Source organism: Strigops habroptila, chromosome 1, assembly GCF_004027225.2.
Source record: "Strigops habroptila isolate Jane chromosome 1, bStrHab1.2.pri, whole genome shotgun sequence".
Classification (NCBI taxonomy): domain Eukaryota; kingdom Metazoa; phylum Chordata; class Aves; order Psittaciformes; family Psittacidae; genus Strigops; species Strigops habroptila.
Genome location: NC_044277.2, coordinates 9,541,486 through 9,560,156, shown reverse-complemented (window position 1 = coordinate 9,560,156; position 18,671 = coordinate 9,541,486). Strand labels below are relative to the sequence as shown.

The 18,671-nt window shown below is 44.5% G+C and overlaps 1 protein-coding gene across 5 annotated transcripts in view; it reads right to left on the bottom strand.

Annotated features, from left to right (window-relative positions):
* Nucleotides 1-15,026: 15,026 nt before the first annotated feature.
* CYRIB (CYFIP related Rac1 interactor B) overlaps nt 15,027-18,671 on the bottom strand; it is a 101,065-nt gene continuing 97,420 nt past the window's right edge. For all 5 annotated transcript variants that reach the window (XM_030479395.1, XM_030479426.1, XM_030479384.1 and 2 more), the window contains one exon: nt 15,027-15,852. In XM_030479395.1, coding sequence (XP_030335255.1) covers nt 15,789-15,852 — 64 coding nt within the window. In that variant the 3' untranslated portion in view covers nt 15,027-15,788. The remainder of the gene's footprint in view (nt 15,853-18,671) is intronic.

Sequence of the window (18,671 nt, the reverse complement as noted above, 5' to 3'; positions counted from 1 at the left end):
CTTCTGCAGCATCCTCATATGGCTGTAAAGCAATCCTAGGAAAACAATAAAAAACAATACACAAAATTCATCATCAACCATGTTTTCATGTGTTAGGAACATCAGTGATCTTTAACCTAGGAAAGGGTGGTAAGCCCTGACTTTCTGTCTAGGGGCTTAACCTAAAGAAAATGTGTGTGTCTGTGTTTATGTATATATAGATATATATGTACACTGACTACTTATGCAGAAGGAAATCTCTAATACTTTGTCTTACCAAACATCCCCAGTGCCTGTTATTACACCACTGCAAGTTTCCTAATGCTTTATGTCCTTGGATGCTAAAGGGAACTATTAAAGAGCCGACGTGTGAGCCAGCATCCATTTGTGGATGAAGAATGCTAACGGCCGGCACTGCCACGGCGGGGGGGCAGCGGGTCCTGAACGACCTCCAGACAGCCAGGAGGTAGTTCAAAACGCTGCTGCAGGGATGCTAATCCCATCTCAGCCTTCAGTAAAAGCTCCCTGTGCTATTCTGCAGTGCTGCAAACATTGTCCCTCCTCAGAGCAGCAATTTCTTGTCCTCTTGGCTTTCTTGTACTGCATTTAATGTCAGTGCCAAGGCTCCTTCTCCAAAATCTCTCAGATGCAGCCACAATACTTGCCAGATATCCGGGGAAGCCACTGAGTTAATACAGTGAATACACAGAAGAAGTCCTGTCTTTTTAAAATGATACTTAATTTCCTCAGAACTTCTTTCTCCTAAGACACAACTGTCAGCTATGCGATAGCTCAGCTAGGCAAAACCCATAAAGCTTGGACAAAACTGCTGGGCATGTGGGTTTTCTGTGCAGAGCCGCAACACCAAGGGGCAGCAAGACGGGTTTTCGTTTTGCAGTTCCTCTACTCCAGTGTCTGAATCCTCAACCAGCAGTTGCTTATTTAACTCATGGCAAGATCTTGGCAGGCAGTCTGACATTTTCAGGAGACAACTGCAGTTAATAGCACAGATCTGCTTAATCATTTCAGTCAGGACAGAATGACCCAGTGTCGTCTTCTGATCTGATTTATGAATCCTATCCTCTCAAATAGGGTAAAGTAACTGGCTGCTACCTCGTTAATGACATGATGTTCCTGCAGCACTCAAACACATGGTTTTGGGGAGACACAGAAAGAGAGCTAATGAAGCTGCAGAGACAGGGAGCCACATCTTCCTCAAGTACTCCTGCCTGCATCCCAAGAAACAACACTCGGAACATGTTTTTTCCCACAGGGCAAAATTTGGTCTTGGAAACTTGCCACCCCTCTAAGGAAGAACCTGGAGGCAAAACTAATGAGTAAAACCAGAGATGCAGTCATTATTTCCAGTCCCTTCTTCCTTTTAATTCTCCTCAGTTACTGTCCCCTTTCTCCAGAGCGGCCACCACCACTTTGGGCTCAGCACACCATCACCCCACTAACAGGTAAGAAACAGAGTGAAATGCTTCAAGGAAAAACAAACCAAAAAAGAACTTTTCACTTATCAAGGCCAGGTTGGACAGAGCCTTGGGCGATATGGTCTAGTGTGAGGCGACTCTGCCCATGGCAAGGGGTTGGAACTAGATGATCTTAAGGTCCTTTCCAACCCAAACCATTCTATGATTTGACAGTGTTTATGGAGAACACTGGTGACTGGTCAATTGTCAGAAAAAGCTCATGATTCATTTTTTGTCATCATTGTTCTTCATGTAAGAAAGTGGTTGTTCCAGCTTTGCACTAGAGCACAGTTCTGGTGAGTTCACTGGTGCAAAACAAGCCTGTCTACAGATTTTTCCCCAAAAAGCTCTATGTTCCAATCACCTGACATCACACAGACTTCAGGCTATCAGTGCCTGCTGCTTCCAAAGAAGAAAAGAAAGAAAATGGTAAATGCCAAGATGTATTTGCACCAGTTTTGTGACCTCCTTGGTCTTGCTGATACCTGACAACACAAGTGTCAGTGCCATGAGTAAATACTATATACCTGTGCTGGTTCAAGTGTGGTCCTTCAGAAAAAGGCAGCAATAAAACCAGGATTGATCTGACACAACTTGACTTATCTCAGAAATAAACATGCCCACTTAGGTTCTCCCTATAGTCACAGAGAGAGAGAGATACCTGCAGGAGGATGTTTATCTTGTCTATCTAACGATGTTAGGACAGGATCAATCAAGCTGGACATGTCACCCAAGGCTCTGTCCAACCTGGCCTTGAACATTGCCAGGGATGGAACATTTACCACTTCTTCGGACAACCGGTTCCAGTGCCTCACCTCCCTCACAGCATCTCCTTAACAATTAATTCCTTCCAGCATATACTGCGGGGTGCCAACACACGGATCCTCACCTGTAATGACAGGATACTTATGGCATGAGCACAGGGTGTGCTCCTGCCTCAGCCAGGCTGCCTCCTCCCATCAAACCTCTCTGCTGCCCACCAACCCCAGGGGAGAGACCCATTAATTTCAACAGATACTACATCAGCTCTTTTGCCTGCAACAGCCAAGCAACGAGACACAAGGACTAGGAATGCATCCCATCCTTCCAGCATACCATTTTGCAGAGCATTCCCTCACACATGGCTTTAAAAAAAAACCAATCCACCCCCAAATTATTATTATTAGTGGATTTTTCTATAAGAATCAATGTACCATTTCTAAGCACACACATGAATTCAAAGGCCCCAGTCACCAGGAAATATCTAAATGAAGTTCTGAAAAATGAAGGTCGTGTCAACTATCAGTGAAACAACAGACAGGGGGGAAATGGTTTTCATCCCAGTCAAAATAACACCCTAAAAACAGGAACAACCTTTTTGAGTTCTTGTTGCTGAACGTTCAGGTCTTGTATAATTGAAAACCACGTGGCAAGGTCCCTGCACAAGGTACCAGGCATTTCCAGGCAAGCCATAGAGACTGCAGGATCATTAATTTAATCTTCTACTACTCGACTCTTCTCCTGACTGAAAAATCAATGCTAATAAGGAGCTTTGGGAAAAGGCTGTGATGATGCCTCATCTTGTATGGACTAATTTTAACCTGCTATCAAATGACTAAGTGGCTTTAAAGAACCTATAAACCCAACAAAGAGATTTTTAAATGTGTCTTTCCCAAACGGTGCTCTCTGCTGATGAAGACATCTAAATGCATGAGGATGGGTTTATGTGCTACCTCAGCCTCTCTGTCAGGAATGCTGGGGATGGAGGCCAAAGTCTCCTGCTTCAGCTGCATCAGCCCCTGCGCTTGCATGCAGGAAAGCACCAGGCAATGAATCCGACAAGAGCAATTTGAAGTAGTTGGAGACACTAATAGGATCTGAATCAGCTGTAGCTGAAGGAAAAGAGCGTGGTGCTATTTGCTCATTCAGACAAATTGCCTGCTAGAGCAGTAACTGAAGCCTGAAGAACAAGTGTGAACTTCAGCAATGGTTAAGATGGGATAAAAACAACATTCAGAGCAGCCTCAGCCTCAATCTCGAGCATCCCCTCCAGCAGTGACCTGAGGTACCTTTACCTTCAAGGTATTTGAGGAGGCAGCCCAGGAGGTCACAAGGCATCTGGGAAATCATTCCTTACCTCTGGGAGCTGTGAGACTTGACTGTTCTGGTGAGTTTTTCCCACTTCTTGGCAAAATCTCCGTCAAAATTTGCTACATGGCCACATTGCCCTACTTTAAATCATGCCACAATGCCTATTACACTCAGGCACCACTAAGTCAGGTCCAGAAGACAACAGGTTGGTGAATTAGGATATTGTCTTTTCTGAAAGACTTCATTTATCAGTACTCAGTTCTTCCAGTTCGTCTCTGCCATTCCATGTTGCGCCTCAGTGTGTAACCACTAATCGTGTTAATCTGACCAGAGCAGCAAGTCTCCTGTTTCTTATTTCTTTATACAGCTCCTAGCACTAAGGGCACAATTTTTAAATCAAAGATCCTGAGGTTCCTTGATTTGTACTTAAATACAAATAAACACATCAATATTGTTAGTAGATGCTGAGAAAGGTGTTTTGCTTTCTGAACTACCGATATCGGAAAAGACCTTTGAATTTTCCTAGCAAATGCAAGCCCTCTCCCATAGTGAATAGATATTTACTGAATACTCACTGAACTTTCAAAGTCAAATTAAATTTGTTTTCCCTTCTATTCAATAGCTTTGACCATGGAGAGGGATATGGGAAAGGATGGATCCAAGACTAAATATTCACTCAGACTAAGAGGAAGCTGTCTCCCTCTTGCAAGAGAGCTCCTCAACTGCCAATTTCACAATTCCCTCCTGAACACAATAATACATTTATAATAAGGCCTGCTATTCATACAAATAAGGGGGAAAAAAGAACAACAAGGCTGTGAATACAGCAGAGTATTTATCCCAGCTTAACATCACTGTCTTATTACTGCGATAGGAGAGAGAAGGAAACCAAACTCCACTACATCAAACCAGCTTTTAACACTGAGATCCATCCTGATAATATCACTGCAGACAGTTTATCAGCAGGATCTCATCCATCACAAACTCCAAACAGGGAGTCTGTGATGAGGTTATCATCCCACCAGAACCCTCTTTCATTTCCCAAGTGCCTTGCTTTCATCCTAGTAACAGCATGCTTGGCAGAGACCAGACTGGACCCCACGAGGCTAATCCCAGAGGTGCCCTAGAGTGTAAGGAGTTGCCGGCTACAGTTTTTCTTGCACATGAACCACCATCACTTCGTACCTTGATGCTGTAATGAGGCTGCTCTCAGGCATTTGTTATGTAGCGCCACAGCCTGTGGCTCACAGGAAAAACAGACATGGCCATGGACATTTTGGGGACCATGTATCAGCACAAACATGATGTTTGGCTATGTATTAGCAGAAAAGCAGTTCCTGGATGCATGCATGCAGATAAATCTCACTTCCCCAGGCACACTGGACGTGTCCTGCCCACTGTGCATCTCCACAAAGCTGACCTCCGCATCTCACTGCTTCACCTCTACACTAAACATCACTAAGCCACCCTCCGGGGCCATGTATGCCTCCATGTTGGCATGACTTACCCACCTCAGATGACACAAGTTCCCCAGCATGGTGTGCCCAGGCTCTCCAAAATCCCATGCCCCCAGATATCCCAATGCCTGGGTCATTCGTGGTCCTCTTGTCTGCTCCCTATGGGGCAATACTTGCAGCTCTGCCCTCGAGACCTGCCTTTAGTGCATAAAAAGGATGCCGAGGACTCAGACCCAGCATCTGAGGTGGCTCTAAGGCACCAGCACATCGCAGCTCCATCAGGAATGGACAGGTCTGTGCAGCATGCTTCGGGGGTTGCCATCAACATAGAGTTATCAGGGTGGAAAATGATTCCCAATTGCAGTGTCAACGCCTGTGGTCATGCTTTTTTGCTGCTGCTGCAATAAGTTACATGAAACAGAAAACCTATATATAGGAAAACTTTGTTGTTTTCCAACAATTTCCCCAAACTCTCACCATTCTTTATTTGGTCATTCTCAGATCACTGCTCTCACCATGCAGCAGGAAAACTGGATGAAGCTGAAAGATAACAAAACCCTGGCGAGACTCCAACCATGATTAGACATTTCAATGAGTAACGAGCATGACCAGAGGTACAGGAGTAAATATTTAAAGTTATTTTTGAAACTAAGTCTCAGGAAAGATGTAAACTCTCCTGATCCGAGGCATTGGCTAACCAATAATTACAAAGGGAAGGGGAGGAATGGAAACTTTTCTGAGATAAGGGATAACCTAACTGCTTGTCGCAGGGTTTCTTGGAACACCCTCGGTCTGCCCCGTTCTGGTCATTGTCAAAATCCTGGGCTAGAAGGTTTGTAGGTCTGAGCGAGCTTAGCAGCCCCTAGATTCCTAGAAAAGCAATTGTAACTTATACTTTGCTCGCTACAAACGTTTGATTTTCTACACAAATTATGGAAACATATTATTATATAAAATCAGATGTTTTGTTACAGGCAAAACATTACCATAGCTACCTTCTTGGTTATCCCCAGGAGCTGCAATTATTAGTTTGTCCATTACAAACATCTGGCTTTTATTTATATAATATATACATTATATGTATGTATAGATGCACATAAATTAGATATTGCAAACTATTTGCTAAAGTGCTTTTCTAGTGTATGAGAAAGCCAGAATGAGAAACCAGCTTCTCACCACAGGAGACCCAAGCTCAAACACTTCTACAGATAAACTGTATAAAGAAAACAAGTAAAGACCTTAGCACTTACTGTTACACAATATGATTTATTCAGTTCACTGAAACTCCAATTATTATGTGCAGCCTGCTTGACATCTCTTTCCTCCACATACTGTTGGGTCCATTCATTGCTACTTTCTTTGGGAAATTTATTTTCACCAGCTATTTTGTAATGGCCAAAGCAATAGCTCTGCAGCCTTCACTGGGTCCTTTAATACAAACATCTCTCATGACACACACAGCTATGTGTACCCTCCCTTCTGCTTTCAGTCAGCTGAGGCAGAAACGTGTGCAGTGGTTTGTTGTCGAAGCAACTAGGTTTACACAAAGGAGGGCCAAGAGATGCTTCTTACAGCCGGGAAGGTTGATGGTGGTCCTCAGGTTCACAAGAACATTTCAACTCCTGCCCAAATGTGTTTTCTTTTGCTGTAGCAGGTCACCAAATTAATTTAATGATCAACCCCAAACCTCTATTCCCCGCACATACTGATTTTTTGGATGTCATGTGTTCAGGCCCACAAATGCCCTGGAGAAGGTGTAAGTTGAGGAATGCTGCTGGGAAGCATTGCACAGGGCAGGAGCCAGAATAGATGTGCTGGGGCAGCCAGCACCACGCCAGTGACACATGGCAGCGTCTTGGACTAGTGAGAGCCACTTACAGGCTGGGCCAGATTTACCCTATAGCCATAGTATCACCAAGGGTGAGTCTGTTCTTGCTGCTGGGAGGAGATACATAAATACCCCAACCACCTAGGTCAACCGGCACTGATACAGGGAGCAGGGGAGGCTCAGCAGAGCTGCTCACTCAGTGCACCTCTTTGGGCTCCTTTTGAGGTCCTGCCAAGCCACAGCTGCACTGGAGGAGAACAGGAGCAGATGGGTTCCTCTGGGATCTGCCAAGCCCATGGAGTCAATCAAAGCATGGAAACACAAACCCTTCAAGCCAGACCAGTCAGTGCCATGACCAACAGATGAGGGGATGCAATGGCAGCACCATCAAACATCGATGATGCCACCGTGAAGTGCCACTACCTCCAAACCAGGGGTGACAGCCTTCCTGGGGCTGTGCACATCTACTCATGAGCTGGCACTGGGAGCAATGGTCTGTCTTTAGTACAGACCATGCAACACAACTTGCACTTACTGCAGTGCCTGTGGGACTTGGCAAGTTCGGTAACACCGATGCTGGGCACTCTGTTTGGCACTGCTGCTCACGGTGCAAACCCCTCCATGAATATTCCAATGATTTCCTTTCCACACATATTCCTGGAACACTTCTCCTCAGTGAGACGGCACCTCATGGTCAGCAGTGCTAACAGTCACCAATGGGATGGGAGGCAACATTTGCTCTGAGTTTTGATACATGATAATCTTCTAATGATGCTGCTAAAGAGTTACCAGCCCTTTCTCTTGGCCTGAATCCAAAGCCCATGTTTGAAACCATGTTCAGCGAGCACTGATGTTGTTTGCCTACTGAGGAATGGGCATTTATGGCAACAGGCTGCTGGTTAGAAGAGATGATAGGACTGCTGAGAGGCTGAATCACTCCTGAAGAGGAAAAGGAAGATTCTGCCTCCAGATGCAATTTGCTTTGCATCCCCAGAAACTTCTGCAGTACAAGTTTGTCTGCTTTCCCCATTTACAGCCCACCCTGTGCTTGTCAGCATATACATTATCCTCACACAAAAATCACCTTAAAAAGGGTGTCACAAGTCTCACCAGTGACTCTGTCACGCAGACATTGTTTGGGCTCCAGAACCCAGCTCCTTGATGCTCACGCGTTGCTTGCTGTATCAAAGCACCAGGCTGCACCCCAAGCAGTGCTCCGCTACCCACTGCCACTCCTCCAGCACATCCCCAGCCCCCGACTCCGGGCAGCCCTCCTCCATCTCCAATGCCTTTCTGCAGAGGAAGCGGCTCAGACTGACCAAATTCCGATCCCCTTACACAGCCCCTCGGAGCCGCTCCCCGGGTGGCTCGAGCAGCCTTGGCCGCTTGCTCAGACCCGAAAATGCAGCAAGGACCCAGGGAGCCAAACTGTTCCTTTACAAGGGAAATCGAGTGTGGGATATTCCCTAGCCTTGGGCTAATCGGACCCCAGAAATGTCTCTGCATTGGATGGAGTCTCAAACTGCGTCTGTTGTTATTGACATTATTAAAAATAAAGGAATAAAACAAAAGGAAAGCAAAAGATTTGGGAAAGAATGCAGCCAAAGTCCCAGCTGAGGCGGGGACGGGGGTGGAGATGCAGCAGACTGAAGAAATCACTGCAGTGCACAATATCAGCTCCTCCCTTACCTGCAACAAAGGTTTTATTGTAAAATTATAGCATTTACAGTAGTGATGCAGTAGGCTATTAAAAAGATACACACACAGACGCACAGAGCACTCTTCATAGCAATAGCTGTAAATGCTCATCTAGGTTAAGAGCGCAGAAATTTCCCATAGTCTGATGTCCAGCTCCCCCAGACTCCAGAAGCAATCTATCCCCAGGCAGATGGGCTGGGCTTGGTTCTCTCCTCAGATCTGTCTGTTAAGGGTTTCCAGACCCAAGTCTCAGATGAGCCATCTCTGCACCAGGGACCTGCTTGGGGCTGCAGAGGCCAGCGCTCAGACACGAAGAGTACATGTGAGTCCAAAGCGTGGGAAGGGGCCGTGAGTTTGCTGAGCTCTAAGCAGCCACTGGGCTGGATGAAAGCAGCCGCTGCTGCCCCTGCAAACAGCATCATCCCAAAGCCTCGCTGGTGAGAGACAGTTGTCTCTGCTTGAGGTGAAGGGGGACATGCGGAAGATGATGGTGCCTTGAGGCTGAAGGTCCTTCAAAGTGACTGATTGAAATCCTACTGCTCTGCTTTACCTGAGCAAGAGCTTCCTGTGCCGCGCAGACCTAGACAGCACCTTCATTTACCAACCCCACCTGGTAAAAACTAATTAAAATGTTTAATTAGCTTTTGATTAACAGCATATTTCAGGATTCTTTAGAGACCCGCAGATGAGCAGAGGCACAACTTGGAAGTCTGGGGCTGTTCGTTTTGTAAACGAGCTCCCTCTTGTAAACGCAATTACACCGGAGTATCAATTGTTCCTCATTTGCAAGGCCAGAGCACGAAGCAAGTTGTGTTAATGTGTCGAAATGAGGGGAGAAATAAAGAGAGCAATGGATCACCGAGTCTTTGAAGGGAAAAGTAATATTGCAGTAATTGATAGAAGGGAGAGTTTGTGGGTGGGACAGTCGGCTCAAAGAACAGTGGCGCTCAGCCAGTAAATGTGGCTCGATTGAGAAGAGCATCACTGCCATCTTCAGGACAGCCGGGTTCCCTTCCCTGCCGTGTGGCAGCAGCTTCCCCAGGAGCGTTTCTTGGTTTATGCAATACAAAACAAAGTAGTTTCTGCAACTCTGCCCAAAGTTAAATGTTTAGTTATTATTGCTGCTCTGCAGATGATGGTTTGGTCCGGTGCCTGCCAGCTTCTGAACTCCGACATCTCAAACTGCCCATGCAGGATCATTTCATAAGCATCATTTCCAGGGCACGCTTCAGTTTAAGATGGAAAAGACCTGTCTGTCAGTTTAGCCTAATTCAGTACAATAACATTTCCTGATAGACACCTCTCACCCTTTATTCAGTCCAGCTGAAGTGTCTCCAAGAAGCCACCCTCTTCCACTTCTCTTGCAAGATGTTTACGTTAGTGTCAGATGTGTTAGGAAACTCCTCATAACATCACCCAACTTTCCTTCCCGCGGCATTAAATCCTCATTCTTCCAGCCAGAACGCAGTCAATCAAGCTGGTAAACACAGAAAACACCTCCAGCCCGGGTCTCAAAGCAGCATTTCACTCTCAGGCACAACAAGCCATTTCAAGGACGCACAGTGCTGAATGTTGGGTATGTCACCTTAAAAACAATAGTAAGGATGCTAAAGATGATAAAGGCAGTTTTTTAAAAGCTAGAAAATAGCACAGTTAAGACTTCTGCATTACTGAAGCTCAAGTCTTTCAGCAAATGCACTCCCACTCTGCTTTTAATTACACCAATGCTGATCAGGGGTCACAAGCTCGTTATGGGGACATCAGTTTTACAATGCAACATCTCCCTCCACCCTGCAATCGGCTGCCTCTCCTGGGCCCCTTCACATGATGGGTGTTTCCAGCCACATGGGATGAGCTGGATGAGCGCACATCTGCCTTTCCCAAGCCTGGACACTGGCCCATCATTTGGCCAATGTTCGAGCATCACTTTGACACAATAGGCACATGTGAAATCAAGCAATGCAGGAAGATGAGGAGCCAGGATAAAATAAACTGCTAGGTTTCTTCCTTCCCTGCATCCAAGGAAAAGATGGGCCACAGATCAGGCCAAATACATGCTCTTGCCAGGGCAGCTCTGGCTTGGGATTGTCTCAGACTCCCATGACTATAGAGGCCACTTCTCTGCCTCAGCCAGTTCATGGTGTACCTGATTACCAGCAAGAAACAAAGCCATAGAAGACATAGAGACGTCATCTGCAGCAGGAGCTCTCCGTGATTCTGCAGACAGGGACACCAGTGATACGCTCTGAATGGTGAGGAAAGGGAGAACACACAGAGACGCACCTCCAGAGATATTAGGATCAGGAGGGATTTGCCGTCACCAATGAGGAAGCTCATGGCAGGAGCCAGGAGAGGGCACAGCTCTCCAGTGTCCCCCTTCAACATCACAGTCACTTGTAACTCCTCACCTCATTTATCAGACACCTCTGATCCTTCCAGCAACATGTTTGGCCTCTGGATAAGGCTGAAGCGTGAGCAGAGAACGCAGGTCCCCAGGGCAGGAGCCTGCAGGGGTAGCTCACAGCAGACCGCTACAGGGAAGAACACAAATACACCTTTTGAATTTCTCCTGTTGCACAAACCAAGGGCCTGTCCTCAACCATTCCTAATCATAGCAGCACACAGAAGATAACAGCCCCAACACATTTCTGTATATATCGGACGGATGCTTTCCAAAAGGAAAGTGAAGGTTCTTTTGTGAAGCTGTAACTGTGAAACGCAGAGACACGACTGAGCAGGGCAGCCAAGGAAAGGCTGCAAGTAAGAGTGGCCCTGGGAGCTCCAAGACCACTTGCACACAAGGACAACTCGCACACAATGTTCATAACACACCAAGTCCGTATAACTTGCTATCAGGCTACCAAGCACCCAAGTGTTTGCTGGTGGAATAAATAAAGCACTTGGAAAACCTTATTCTTCCACTTGCCCAAGTCTTGTAACATCCCCTCAGTAACCAGACAGGTTCACCTCTGCAACTCCACACACACGCGCTGCACACCACTGCCGCTGTGACCAACAGGGACCAGAACATGGCTCAGATGCAAAGAGACAGGGTCAGATTATATTTGATCGCCAGGTACAGCCCTTCTTGTGTCCTACCTTTGACAGATGCGGTGAGCCTGTCCAGGCATCCTTGTATCATCACAGCAATAGAACAGAAGGATGAGACCAACCTGAAAGAGGCATTACACCGAAGGGGGGGAAGCAAAGCACTGCCACAGATCCAAGGCACCGAGCTGGATGCAATCACCCAGTTTTTAACTATCCCATGTGATCCCATTCATTACAGAATCCATATGCAAATTGACAGCATGAACTTTACACTGGGATTGCTTCAGTCCTTGCTTCACTGCCCCCACACGGACAGAGAGCTGCTGCTATCGATCAGCCAGCAGACGTTACACTGGGGAAAGGAGTGAATAAACTTTGCTTAGGCCAGTAGAGAGACGAGAAGAGCACGAGTGAACAGCTTGATAACTCAGAGCTAGTGCTCTGTTTTGATAAGCTGCTTCACAAAGAGGTATTTCTCAGCATTTCGAGAAACAAGTAACCCCACCACCACCGGCAGGCTCAAGGATGGCTCCTGCCTCAAGCAGGACTTGTTAGTGCCTAGTAAGCGAGTTTCCACACACACTTTTGAAATGCCACAACTAACCACAAACTCGCAGCAACTGCATGAACTACCCCTTGTTATTCATGTTTATTTTACAGGTCTAAGTCTTTTCATGGACAAAAACCCAACACTAAGTTTAGAAAACCTGAAGAAAAGGAGGATGAGCATCCTAGTGAAGCAAGAGCCTGAAGAGTCACCACATCCCTGCTGTGAAGACATGCTGGCATTGGCCTTGCAAGCCACGAGAAAGCAGCCAGAGGACGGTGCATCCAGAATGAGATGTTTGCCTGGGAACGCTCCAAGGCCACCTGCAACAAGCCATTTCAGGATCTCCCTCTCTAGATCTGCTCCAGCCATAAAAATTACTAGGAAATAAGCAATATTTCTGGCAAAGTGAACCCCTGAAGTATCTTATAAGCTGGAGAACATTGGAATAGGACAAGATACTTTTTTAGGAGAGATATTTCCAGAATTCGTGCCCTTTGTATGGGAAGTGGTAAGAACCAAATCAACATCACACAAGCAGGCTGGTAGTGAAGAACTGCAGAAAAAACTCCAGGGCTTGTAGGGTGGCCCACACTAGTAGCCATGCAGTGAAAAGGAACATGCATCACACTGTGGACCCGTTTCCCCCCCAGCACTGACCTGTGCCCAGAAACTGAGGCCTGTAAGAAAGCAGAGACACAGCACCCTGAGGAGAGTGCCTTCCACCCACAACAGCTACAGCAGAGGGAGGATGATTAATTTGAGTATAGCATTTATTTATCCACCAAGTGCCACCCAGTCCAGCACCCCAAATATGCAGGCTGCCACACAGGCCAGGGTGGTGCCATCCAAAGTGAGCAACTTTCCTCCCAAACATAGATAAAAGCTGTTTAGTGGCCAACACTTAGTGCTGAGCCTGCCTGTTGCCCTTCTGCAGCCACTACCACAGGTAAAAGAGAGGGAGAAGATTAAAGAGTGGGCTTACAATGAACAAACGCCAAAGCTCACGCAGCGGACATGCAGCAGTTTCAGTTCAAAAACGCAAACAGCTGATGCCTGGTGCACCAAAGGCCCGTCTTTGGCTCTTGGAAAGCTCACGAGCAGGGAAGCTTGTGGAGTTGTGGGCCAGCCAACTCACAGGCATGCCAGCTCTAATCTCCTTCCCCAGCTGCGTACACAGAAACTGCAGAACACAAATGCCGGAGGAAAAATAAAGGGAAAGCTCCAATTATTCTCAGACCACAAGAACAACGATGTTTAAAAGCAAAGATGTTGGCAGAGCAGCAGAAAGGAAGAGCTGTCCAAAACAGTCAACTGCAGAAATTCTGTGTTGTTTTAGTCAGCAGCCACAGAGGCAAGACAAAGAAGAAGAAATCTGCTATATGGCTACTTCTGCTGTAATGGCACACCAGGCTGGATTTGCTGTTCCTAAGTGTTTTCTAACAACATTGGGAATAAAACCAGTCAAATACCTATGCTGCGCTTAAAAGCTAGACTCTGTAAATTAGGTTTCCTTTAGAAAGCTTTACTTCCAAAAGTGGCCTTGGACAGAGGTATGATTTCGCCCCTCCTGTAGTTATTATTTGATACCTGTATTCACAGTAACACGGCTGAGAGGAAATTGGGTTTTCTTCCTAGAGGTAATGTACTCATGAGGACAGTTACCCTTTCAGATACCTGCAGAATGGGTGGTTGTATAATAGTTTGTAAAAGTCATATAATTCTGGGAAAGATTTAAGAAAAAAATAAAACCAAGTTTTGTCCTTTCTCAGCTGGATTCAACCGTGACACTACTAAAAGGATGAGAGAGGGGTATCATGTCAAAGCAAGAGGGTTTTATTCCTGCAGCCAGCATAGTATGGTTTGTTTTCTCCATAGCAGGGATCGCTACTAAGCCTCTCTGGCAGGAAATAGGTGTTACCCTGCCTAACAGCACAGGAGGTGCAGGTACCAGCACTACACACTTGTACTGCCTCTGAACTCTTCCTCAAGTGTCATGATATAAAATTTTGCAGGACTCTTATTTCCAAAAGCAACCAACCGAAGGATAAAAAGGAGAATCTTCCCTGATGGTGCACGAAAGAGTGTCCATAAGAAATCCAGCCCTGTCACGCTGGTTTGCTATATTTGGAGCTAGCGTGCTGTGAGAAGTTACAAACTCTTACTTGTCCAGTAAAGCTGAGGGTGTTCACGCTTCCTTGAAGGTTTCAAATCTCCTTTCCAAAAAGCTGACAACTCATTTTAGGCATAAGCACAACAGCACCACACATGAGGTGTACCAATGCTTGCCCACCAAAGCAAAACTTCCTGTTTCCCAGAGATGTTTTCTAATAATTCTCAATTCTTGTTTTCCCTCCCTTCAATTTGACCCCTCTCAGGAAAGCTTTATTTTCTTCACCAACCTATCAAAGCTTAACGTGTGTTGTGATAAAATGCTAGCCAAACAGGAAGCATCATTCAGTATGCTAAGATTATTCAGATTTCACACACAGCTCAGAATACCTAGATCCACCGGAGCATACACCAGTACAGAGCAAGTGACGTTCCTCTTCCCACCACTTTTACTGAAGGAGCCAAATCAACATCCTAACCCGGAACATTGTTTCTGATGACTCTACTGAGATGTCCATGTGGATAGCCAAGACTTGGGTTCTCCAGCAACACCCACCGGGATCCATATGGAGTGCACAGAGTTCTTCTGCCAAGGCCTGAGTAGTATTTGTGGGGATGGGGAAGCAGCAGAGAGCAGAGAGCCAGAACCCTGAAACACGCCAGGCTTACATCAGTGGGTTAGACTAGAGGTTACTGGTAATGAAACAGCAGAATTTTCACTATATAAAATTTATAAATTTATTTTTTTTTTGTAAAAATCCAAAGAGCACGAAGACATCTCACTCAAAATACTGGTAAATCAAACCACACTTAGAAAAATGAAAGCTGATTTTATTATCTTATCCACAGCCAATCATTTGACATGAACATGCATACGTAATTTTGCTACGCACACACCACAGTTTAACGTTAGTTATTAAAGGTTAAACATACAACATACATCCTTACAAAAATGAGTCAAAATGCAAACGTAACTTTTAAACAAAACAAGTTTTTACTTATTTAAAAAAACCTTTGTGTTGGGTACCATTTTGTACAAACACAGTTAATTTAAACAAATCTGCTCTTAGTTTCCTCATGGTTGCACATGAAAATAAGCTGCAATAGAAAATGAAGTCGTCGAGGGATTTTTAAATAGCAGAAGTAGGCAGTCTCGCCATGCAGAAGAAGCAATATTAAATATTAGTTTTTCAAAAAAAAAAAAGAAAAAAATGAAAAAAAAAAACCCACAAGTTTAAAAATATTTAGTTCAAGTCACAAATCTTTCCCCAGTACAGAGAAATCCAAATGCAACGCATAATTAGCTGCCACTTAGGATGGCTATTCAGGAAAGTAGAAATACTTCCCAGAATTGATAAATTTTCATTGATTTGGCACAGAAAAGAAGTCTGAGCTTACTTAAGAACAAGAAAGTGATTAAAAAAAAAAAAAGGGTAAACAGGAAGAGAGAAAATAAAAAGCAAGAATGAACGAGATAGTAGTTGCAATCACTAAAAAAAAAACCAACTCTGTGCATCTCAGTCATTGCAGAATACTGTCTGTCTACAGCAGGTGCGAATTCCAGGTAACTGTTATTGCAACATGGATTTAATTTGCTTGGAGGTAGTCTCATCATTCAAATGCTTTGTTGTGTACCTAAACACAGAGAGAAAAATCAAGGTGAGAAAAGCACAGATGCTGTTTTACTTTGGCTTAACAACTATATAATTTCTTTGTTTATGGCTCAACTTGAAGGTATCAGAGTAAAACCCACTCCACGGTTACCACGTACACAGATCAGACATCCTGATCAGAAAATGCTATTATCAATCCCAACTAGAAACCAAGAGGAGTTACAACAAGCCTCAGCTGGATCTCTGCTTTTGTGCTCACAGGCTCTTTGGTACTAAACTCATGTTTCCACTTGTGCCAGCTAATTACTCCAGCTCTGAGGTCTGTGTCCATGGGAGACATCTTCAAATAAAACACAGCTTCAGAAACATTTCTTCAAAACTGAAGTGACCAAACCTTTCTAGATCCCTCAGTGAGAATAGATGTAATTGGTTTTCAGCCTAACTTCCTGTTTAGCTAAGTAACCATGCTGCTAAAACTAAGTATACGTGTGTTTATTCCAAGCCTTTCCCCCTTCCAGATTCCCTCTGACATGAGCACATTTTTTACATCACTACAAAAAACTTGGTCATATCTTCTTTTAAAAGAAAGCACTGTGTATCTCCAGTGCTTACTTCTTTGTATGATTGTTTTCCCTGATCTTTCTTCCCTAACTGTAATCTAAAAGCAAGTAAAAACTTATTCTGTAATTTAATATTTTAAAACAGCACTTTCATTATTATCCACAACTGTGGTGATATCTTAGCTGTTCACCTGAAGAATGACCTTTTGTTTTGGAAATTAATATCAAGATAGATTTCAGCATGTTTTGGTCATTTATGCTTTCCACAAACAAGAGGCCTAAGGTTTTCTAAAATCCAGAAAAGTTACTGCACTTGGTATTCTGCCCATGTGAAAAAGCTGAACATGATTACAGCACTTACACTAATTTGAAACTATAAACAGCTGATCTCCCTCCAAAATCCACACCACCTTCCATTTGCTATTGAGACACATAATCTATCTCCTCAGAAAACACGAGAACTTCTAACACTTCTCCAGAATCAAAAGGCTTAGATTTGGACTTAACTTCTCCTGACATCACCTTGAATGTGTTTTCATCACGCTCACACACAGCAGCTCACCTCTGCATATCTTCCTAATAAATCCAAATGTGATTTAAAGAAAGATTCAAATATCCTACCCAAACAAGTAATTCAGATATGTGAAACCAGGACTGTTGAAGTACGTATGCATGAAATGGGTTGGTGTGGTGGAATGACAGCACAGACTGAATTTACATGAATAACCACAAAATAACACACAATGGAGGGAGAACCTGAACTACACTTTCCATGTACTTTAATAGTGTCAACCATGGTGGGGAAAACCAGGGTATCAGTAAAGGTGGGTGTTCATTTGCAGCTGCAACCACAATAAATTAGTCAGAACACAAATGCTAATATAGCATTTTCCCTCTGGAAGCTTGTGCTTTTACTCATCACCATTCCAAAGGCTGATCACATACAGGAGGTTCAGAGATGAACAACAAAATGATTTCAGCATGGAATACTCACATGACATCTCAAATTAAGCCCAGATTTACATTATTTTAGCTAATAATCTGGAAAAAAAAACTTTGCAAGTGAAACCACTTATAGTACAGTTAATTCTTACCACAGCTTAACACAAAAGAAAAAATGAAATTAAAGCTCTTTTTCTTACATGTAGTGAAACTAAGTACAACTCCACACTTTTCAGGCGAGACAAACTAAAGATTCCACATTTCAAAGTGGGTGTGTGAATAACAATACCCAGCTACAGTTAACTTTTTTCCAAGTAAGGACAAGAATGAAGTCTTCATCCACCTACCACATTTTGGCACTTTTGCAACTCCTCTGATGCTGGACACCCACATGAAGAACATGTTACCAACTACAGATACAGCTTTATGACCCAAATCACCAGGTTTTAGGTTTCTACATGGAATTATTTATTTTTCTTTACCTCTCCAATTGGCAACTTCTTGTCTCATCTATTCTACAGGAAAAACATTGAGGCTTTTACCTTAAGTATCTTCCTATAAATACTTTGTGAAAGGAACAATTTCTAGCTACATATGAAAAACCTATCTGCCTTACACATTTGAAGCTATGTGAAACAACAGTCAGATGAAACTACTCATAGTCTACTAATAATACAAAAAATCATTAAGCCATGGTCAAACCACACACAGTGAAGGATATGGCCAATGCAAACTAATCCAGCCATTTCTTTGGTAAGCTGGCACAAGCCACTGTGCACATGCTCCAGCTCTCATTCATTTGTTTGGTTGTTCAGTCAGTAGATGTGATCACAGTTAACTTCTAGTCTTTTTTTAGTACATACTATACTTTGTCATAGAATCATAGAATCGTAAGGGTTGGAAAGGACCTTAAGATCATCTAGTTCCAACCCCCCTGCCATGGGCAGGGACACCTTGCCCTAAACCACGCGGCTCAAGGCTCTGTCCAACCTGGCCTTGAACACCGCCATGGATGGAGCATCCACAACCTCCCTGGGCAACCCATTCCAGTGCTTCACCACCCTCACTGTAAAGAACTTCTTCCTTATATCTAATCTAAACTTCCTCTGTTTAAGTTTGAACCCATTACCCCTTGTCCTACCACTACAGTCCCTAAGGAAGAGTCCCTCCCCAGCATCCTTGTAGACCCCCTTCAGATACTGGAAGGCTGCTATGAGGTCACCACGCAGCCTTCTCTTCTCCAGGCTGAACAGCCCCAACTCTCTCAGCCTGTCTTCATATGGGAGGTGCTCCAGCGCTCTTATCATCCTCGTGGCCCTCCTCTGGACTCGCTCCAACA